This window comes from Sinohyriopsis cumingii, chromosome 9 (genome assembly GCF_028554795.1).
Source record: "Sinohyriopsis cumingii isolate HCF-2022 chromosome 9, ASM2855479v2, whole genome shotgun sequence".
NCBI lineage: Eukaryota > Metazoa > Mollusca > Bivalvia > Unionida > Unionidae > Sinohyriopsis > Sinohyriopsis cumingii.
The window spans coordinates 35,241,067-35,249,771 of NC_142969.1; the positions used below are offsets into that span (position 1 = coordinate 35,241,067).

At 33.6% G+C, this 8,705-nt stretch overlaps 1 protein-coding gene across 2 annotated transcripts in view; it reads right to left on the reverse strand.

Moving 5' to 3' along the window:
* LOC149791535 (protein adenylyltransferase SelO, mitochondrial-like) overlaps positions 1-6,657 on the reverse strand; it is a 48,189-nt gene extending 41,532 nt beyond the window's left edge. For both annotated transcript variants that reach the window (XR_016423370.1, XM_089970064.1), the window contains exons 1-2: positions 6,409-6,657; positions 4,444-4,682 (exon numbers count right to left, since the gene is read on the reverse strand). Coding sequence is in view for 1 of the 2 variants with exons in the window: in XM_089970064.1 (XP_089826190.1) it covers positions 4,444-4,682; positions 6,409-6,546 (377 nt within the window). In the remaining variant the exon portion in view is untranslated. The remainder of the gene's footprint in view (positions 1-4,443; positions 4,683-6,408) is intronic.
* Between the last annotated feature and the right edge of the window lie 2,048 nt (positions 6,658-8,705).

Consider the following 8,705-nt stretch of genomic DNA (forward strand, 5'->3'; position numbering starts at 1 on the left):
GTTAAGTAACAAAGTGTATTTCTTTGTGATAAAAATATTCAGGTCAATAATTCAATTTAGAAATTCATCTTTCTGCAAGCTGAAATAGACAAAAAGCACATTCACAAGTTTATCCTACATTAAAATAAACAAAAAAGTAGTGGTATAAACAGAAAACAATAAGATTTTAGTAATCTGGAGAGAAAACAGGGAGAACTCTTGAAGGACAAAGGGAGAGGGAGCCTGGAAGGCACTAAGAACTGAGTGATAAGAGCTGAATGCTGAAAGCTGGATTTGGAGATGCAGCTATTTATATCTAACTGAATGACTGTTTGTTGGATAACAGAAATTCAAAAAATGAACAAGAGATAAAATCTAATTTATAAAACAGTACATCCTTTAGGTTTCAGTTTCCTATCTGTACCTAATACAAGACTGCAAACAAACAACACACAATGCATTCATAATATCAAAACACCAGCAGGTGATTGACAGTCACTCACATAGCTAGCAAATGATACTGTCTTTTGAAAATGTACCCTTAACTGGCTTCCATTATGTGTAGGGGATTCTTTTTAGAAACACTCTTGCAATGTTAGAAGTGTGCAAAGATATTACTAAATACAAAATCTTATTTTTGTCAGTTTAATCATTCAACACGAGTTCAAAACTAAAAATAGAGCAAGCCCTTTTAAAGACAAGGAATTGGTTTGAATCATACTGCAAACTCATTCTTGGGTATAAATTTCTGTGGTTTTGCAAAATGGATGTTTTGAGGCTACTAAAATTTTGGACAAGGAAGGTGTCCTATTACTTGAAAAGAAAGATCACTGTTTGTTGGTTCTTCAAATTCTTAATTTAAGGCAACCAACAAATCAATGAAAACTAGTTGCACACAAAACAGAGTGAATTAAAAGTAATTATTTGAAACAGACTATTGCCATTTATCCAGTTTAAAACAGACTATAGTCATTTGTCCAGTTTAAAACAGACTAGTCATTTGTCCAATACGAAATAGATTTTTGTAATTTATCCAATTTGAACCAGACTATTGTCATTTATCCAAGTTCAAAGTCTATTGTCATTTATCTTATTTAAAACAGGCTATTATCATTTAGCCAATTGAAATAGGCTATTGTTATTTATCCAATTTGCAACAGACTTTTGTCATTTATCCAATTTTGCAACAGACTTTTGTCATTTATCCAGTCTGACACAGACTATTGTCATTTATCTTATTTAAAACAGGCTATTATCATTTAGCCAATTGAAATAGGCTATTGTTATTTATCCAATTTGCAACAGACTTATGTCATTTATCCAATTTGCAACAGGCTTTTGTCATTTATCCAATCTGACACAGACTATTGTCATTCATCCAATTTTGCAACAGACTTTTGTCATTTATCCAGTCTGACACAGACTATTGTCATTTATCCAATCTGACACAGACTTCTGTCATTTATCCAATTTTGCAACAGACTTTTGTCATTTATCCAATCTGCAACAGACTTTTGTCATTTATCCAATCTGACAGACTATTGTCATTTATCCAGTCTGACACAGACTATTGTCATTTATCCAATCTGCAACAGACTTTTGTCATTTATTCAAATTGCAACAGACTTTTGTCATTTATCCAATCTGACACAGACTTTTGTCATTTATCCAATTTGCAACAGACTTTTGTCATTTATCCAATCTGACACAGACTAGTCATTTATCAAATCTGACAGACTTTTGTCATTTATCCAGTTTGCAACAGATTTTTGTCATTTATCCAATCTGATACAGACCACTGTCATTTATCAAATCTGACAGACTTTTGTCATTAATCCAATCTGACACAGACTTTTGTCATTTATCCAATCTGACACAGACTATTGTCATTTATCCAATTTGAAACAGACTATTGTCATTTGTCCAATTTATGCAACTGGAAAACAGACTATTGTTATTTATCCAATTTTTATTACATTACTAACTTTTCTCACTGTCTGGATAATTTGTATTCAAATTAAAATTATAATGTTTTCCTAAAATATCCTGATTTCAAAATAAAAATTATCTCTACTGTGTGCTAATGTTAGTGAAATAATTCCTTGCTTGCACATAAAGAATACATACATGGTGTTCACTTTGACAAATAAAGAGTACTGCTTACAATTCTGGTGTATGTTTTTCTTACTGTTCATGCAGATACACTATGATCAATGACACCATATATATTTGCTTTTACAGCAGTCCAACTACAAGCTGATAGACTCAGATCTGTTGTCAAATAATGCAAGTAATCAGCAGAACAACATAGTCCCTGATCTGCTGGTGCATTATGCTATGACAGATATGAATCTTTGTTGTTTGCAGTTTGACTCAATTCATAAGCATGTATATCAGTAAGTATAAAGTATTGAAAACTGAATGGGTTCTACAAAGGAATGGAAGTAAAGCTGGATACTCTGTATAAAAATGTAAAGTTTTTTGGCCTTCTCTGCAGACTGGTTCAAATCAAGAAATTAGTTAGATTGGTTAGAATATGATGATCCCTCAGATTTGGTTATATGCCAGTCTGTACCCTTCACAGCCAGTAGACAAATAAAACAATGGCTGAGGGCTATAATAAGGGTAATCAGTGGTTTCAAGGTATGATGGTCATCTATTCAATCACCTGTGTTTTACTACAGGTATTACATTCCTTAGTCTATGTCACAACTTGAACATCTCCAATGAGCTTAAAAATCCCCTTGGTCTCCAGAAATTGTATGTACTATTTCAAATCATTACAAAATGTGGATATATGGTGCACATAAACATTTTGACATAAATAAACACTACAGAGTTTGCACTGCATCCATACCAAATATAGCCCAATGGCCAGCATCTCCACTCTGATTCAATAATACATTAAACTGGTTTTGCAGTAAATGAGTTTGCTATATTGATAATTATTTACCTTGTCTACTGTCTCTTCACCACCTTTCACATCATACTGGATAAATTTCCCTATCACAAGTAGGGCTGTCAACGGGTACTCGGGTACCCGGGTACCCGACCGTATTGAAAAACCCGGGTATTGAAACATAAACGCGGGTACCCGTAAAAAAAATCGCCACAATCGCCAACCACTTCAAACAGGTGTGACAGCTATGGCTTTAATTAGAAACCAGATCCCTGCTTAATATAAATAAACAATACATCAGAGAGTCTGTTTGGATTAATAAAATTCATTGGCATTGTGCAACAGGACAAACCGTTATCCCCGAGGCATTATATACCAAGGTTAAAACATAGCATTGTTCTACAGGTAATAAACCTCTTTGTAGACGATAACTATTGATTGTGGGTGCTAAATGATCGGTACATTGCGTGCTCTTTTAATGAAATCCAGATGGATACCTTCGATTTCCAAACACACATGTCGAAGAAATCCCACAATTTATATTATGAACAATTATCACCTAGACACCTTGAAATCTTCGTAATGCCTCAAAGTAATCTTTGAGCAGCTCGTTGTTCTTCTAGTCGACTAGCGCTGCTAATTTTGAAAGTTAGCCATCATACATATACCGACTATATTATCTAGTTTGAATTATTATTATTGTGTAGTGAATACAGTTTGTGGTCTTCTCTCTCTCTCTCTCTCTCACTCACATACACACACACACACACACACACACACACACAAAGACGGTTTTAACGCATTACTCTTGACATGTAGTAAAGCTGTTTTACACGCATGCGTGGGTAATTCAAATCTGCGGTCAAAAGCCGATGAATAAACGTGGTCTGTTCTAACAAGGACTTATACTTTAAAAAAAGGTGAGTGTTCTAAAGGATTTAACGCGGCTGATCACAGTGATCATTAAAAGTTGGATTATACCTACCATATGTGTACAAAGGTCATTCTAAATAAATTTATTAATTAATAGCGTGCGGTCAGATCATTCGCAGCTACATCGGTGCGGACGCATCAGACCGAGTAGTGCATTACACGGTTAGCCTCTATCGCCATACAAAATATTAAAGAAATGGGGATGACAATTAGTTGGTCTACGGTTGTACATGTCATTCATGTGCTAACGGGTACCCGGGTACCCGTTAAATTTCGCAACGGGTACCCGGGTTGGTTTTTCGTGATTTTTGACAGCCCTAATCACAAGCAACTACATTAAAAATAATCCTAGCATTTTTCCCTAATAATTTTTCCTGAATCCCCTTCAAAAAGGTAAATGAATAGGCCCTGAAATGTTCAATAATTACATGTACATGTAGTATTATCCACCAAGTGACGTCACATTTAAGCATTCAGCAAGCATGTGCAATTACCTACTGGTAATCCATTACATGTATGTATAACTACTGTAAAACTGTATTTGATATAGATGAAATGGAAGCAACAAATATATTCAGCACTCTAGATCAAAGCATTTATATTAAAAAAATGCTCTTTTCCTTTATAATTACATGGCAGCCCCATCTCCAAGCTGTCCAGAGAAATAGCCAAACTGGTGACCACAGTAGCAGTGAGCGGCTGGTTCCGACCCTGGCAGTATTTTATTTCCACTAAAGTACTCCACAAACTCGGGTCTCTTCACCTGATCCTCTCCTATATCAAGCAGAGCAAGGGCAGATTTGGAGTAGGCCACAAGGAAAGGGTTCTTTACGGGCTCTGGTTTTACCAGTGAAAAACAAGCCCCTGTGACCTAAAAATATAAATTCACATCTTGGAGACATCATTTCCCTGAAAATCTCCTTAAAAGTTGGAGTCATTTGGCAAGAATTAATATGTTCTTATTTTTCAAACATAGAAAACCCTGAAAGAAAACCCAGCTATGACCATTGTGGATGTTGTCCTTAAATGTGAGTACTTTCATCAATCAGTACTCACAACAACCCAAACGAGTATTAATTTAAGAAAGGATTATCAAAAAGTCCAAACAAGTATTAATTTAACAAAATCCTATTAAAACAAGTATTAATTTAACAAAGTCCTATTAAAACAAGTATTAATTTAACAAAATCCTATTAAAACAAGTACTTATTTAACAAAAGCCTATTAAAAAGTCTATTACACATTGCAATAATTGGTGTCCTTGTTTACTGAAGAATGTATTTTATGGGTTGCCAGGTAATCTGTCCAATGATTTAAAAAAGTTATCAAGTAAATAAATGTATACCTAAGAGATAATTGTAAATACACCATCTTTAAATATTACAGCCACAATAAGCAACAAAAATGATATAAATAAGACATAAATTACCAGTATGCTGGTAGATATAAAGATTATAACATTTATCTATGAAATCTATACTATAGTAGAACAAAGTTTTAAAATATAACTGGATTTTATTCCAAATATAAAAAGTAAAACCTGATTTTTTAAGTAGTTGGAATGAAAATGTTGGCAGCAGTATGGGAGTGGAATTCATTTTTGAAGGTAAATTTTGGAACACAGTGAAGATGAGACACCTGTGAAGCAGTAATGCCCAGCAGAACTGGTTGATAGAGCAGGGCTTTACAATTTCACCTGCATGACTTTCAGAACAAGCTCCATTTTGGTTACGGCAAGCTGAAGCTTACTATGTGCTTACTAATAGGCAAGTAAAAAAAAAATGAGAAAGGGTGAAATGGGTTTAATTAATAATTTGGGACAACAATGAAATCAACGAAAGATAGTTGTATACCATGCAATCTCAACACAATACATATATTTGCATCTTTATTTAGTGTTCACATGGACCCCATTCGTCTTTTGCATAACTGGCCATGGTTTCTTTCGTTTATTGTATGTCATTTCCACCTTGTAGGCAATGTTAAGGTATTACAATGTTTTGTGTAGTAAAGTAAATATTTACTATGTAAAGCAAGTTTTGACAAATAAGGAACAAATGTTTATATTTTAACTTAAAAGATGCATTTTAATCATAATCTTTATTAGGACAAGCAAACTTGGCAAATTTCTTACATGTAACTTCAGTATGGTGCAAGACAGAAAAGTCACTGATGGCTTGATGAATAGAAAAATAAATCAAGTGTAAATTGAACTAAATATTATGACTGAGTGTCTTCTTGTATAGGAACAGCAGCTTGAGATCGTGGGTCAGGGAGTGCTTGGAGGTTACTTACCTGGTCTCTCATATAGTATTAGAGAGAGGGTTCTGCGTCAGAACGGATCAGAATATTAAGGTCTTTTTCTTTTGTCACTTGGGGGTGTGGAGGGGCTACTGATTTTTTGTAAATGCGTAATTTACGATTAAATTTACCGAGTACAACACACCTGAGGACGTCACAAGCGGTCAGCTGTTGTTTTTCCTGTTATTTGGCTTCAAATTTGAGTTTTTGGCACTGATCAGGTTAATTTTTAATCCTCTGCCTATTTTGAAGATAGAACGCCAGATTAAAGTTGTAGTAAATGCATATACACTGACCTGACGAACGAAATTTTGTTTCTCAGGGTCGATTGGCAGGATCCGAAGTGCAAGATTGTCGAAATGTAACGTCTCAAGTGTTGTCATCTTCGTAATTACCCTGTGCAACGTTGAATACAACCTGTGCCATGAAAGCATCCGGTGACTATAATGATGAAACAAAAGTTAAGGCATCATTTTAGGCACTATTGATGCAGTTTGGAATTAAGACGTTCTTGTTACATAACAATGAGCCAACGAAAAGCGTTGACAGGTACCAAATTAGTTATATCCGGTTAGTATAAGTACCATTTAAGTAGCGCACGGTTACGATCCTGGAAAAACAATGAGAAGTTCAGGGCATGAATGGGATCTGAGTTGTGTTGAACTCTATCGCATTGAAAGAAATAAAAGAAACAGAAACCACGAAATCTTCACCACAGTAACGTTAAAACTTCGTGCTCTTTCGAATGTCAAAACTAATGTTAGAGTCAAAGCAGGAATGAAACAGACTTGCATTGTGCACGGCTCTGACACCGTGCAACGTCTGGAGATTTGTTGCAATACGGTATGTTTACATTCCAAGAAACTCTTTGATCTCTTAGGTGAAAAGAAATATTCAGTTAAACTTCAGAATAGTCTTTAGAAACACTTTATTTCTTAATGCTCTATCGTTTGATTGTTTTAAATATTATAAGAATGCCATTTAAAATTTAAACAAGAGTCCTGAAGTATTAAACATGTAACAGTTTAACACAAATTAGCAAAATTGTAGTTAAATAGTGTTAAGGTAATCAAATTTCCAGCAGGAATACTTTACAATGGGTAAAGGTTCTGAATATCCGTCCACAATCGGAACATCATTCGACTATTTCCGTCAAATCGAAGGTTGCGGGTACAAATAAAATTGATGGAACCGACGATTCGCCTTGGAGTGAACTACATATGTTGTGACAAAAACGGCATATACTGCTCCAATTGTCACCACATTCTCAAAGTCGGAATATCTTTGGCCGTTTCCATTGCATGCTGTATTATATTATTTTAAGCCTAAGATTACTTTAAAAAAGAGAACGCTCAAACATAAAAAATATATATTCCAGTCATAACAACGACTGTTCCCATTCCCATTTAATGATAATAAGTTTTGATTATATCTCCAAAATAACATTTAAAGCCAAGAATACCAGAATTTCTATTTTTAAGGTTTTAATTGAAAAAATAAAGTATTGTTTTCGAGTGACGTAATTAGTTATCCATCATCTTGTTCTCTTTTATTTTTAATGTGAATGCAAGACTTGTATTATTTCACACTAACGCAATATAGAGTTGGATTCATCAAAGTGTTGAATGTTTGAGTTCATAAATATGGAATACAAACTAGATTTTTTCATTGAATAACATGACACTTAATTAACCCCATATAGTATAAATTGTATGCACGAAAATGTGATGGGTCGTAGTCAAATCCATAAGCAACTGTTTACGCGTAATCTGAACATTCAAAATATAATAAATCATATAATTTAACAAAGTGATTTATTTTCACTTCTAAAATGAAAGTATGTATTTAGAAGAACAAAATTAATAGATTGGTGCATATTACACAAATTTATGAGCAATATAATTATTTGTAGTTCATCTTCGAATTTATCTAACCATTTATTATGATCAACCAATCTGTTTTAAACTCTGCAGTTGTGGTTTTGAATTCAGTAAAAAAAAAATATTCCTAATTATATATGTAATTTTAGTTTAGTTTGTCTTCATGTGTTCGTTTTTCGCATTTACTGTGACAACTCATTCGCATAATTCTAAAGTATATTAATTTATTTCATTTTTTTAAATTCCATTTTAAACTGAATATGTTCGTTGCTACTTTTTGTTCCGTTTCATTAAAATCTTTTCTTGACTTTTTTTTACCCTTAAATGCCCAGTACTTCTTTGTACAATACCAATTGATAACAGGTTCTTGACCTGTCTATTCATGACTATATGCTTGTTCATTTTCTCATTACTAGCTCATTCATTAGCATTATTCCACAGCAATACCCTCTTTGACTTTACTTATGTACTTTTCAGAATTGTAAAAAAAAAAATCCCAGGTATTTGTATGGTTTTGCATACATGTTTGTCGTTGATGTAATTGAATATATTGTGGATCGTTTATTAATCATTTCAAATATTGGAATAACCAGCAACAATATATATTTCCTCTAATAAAATTTACCCTCTCTGTTAGCAATTAAATTTGAAAGATAATTCTTTCTCAGGCTGTCCTTCCACAATAATGTAACGAATATATATAGATTTTTCCG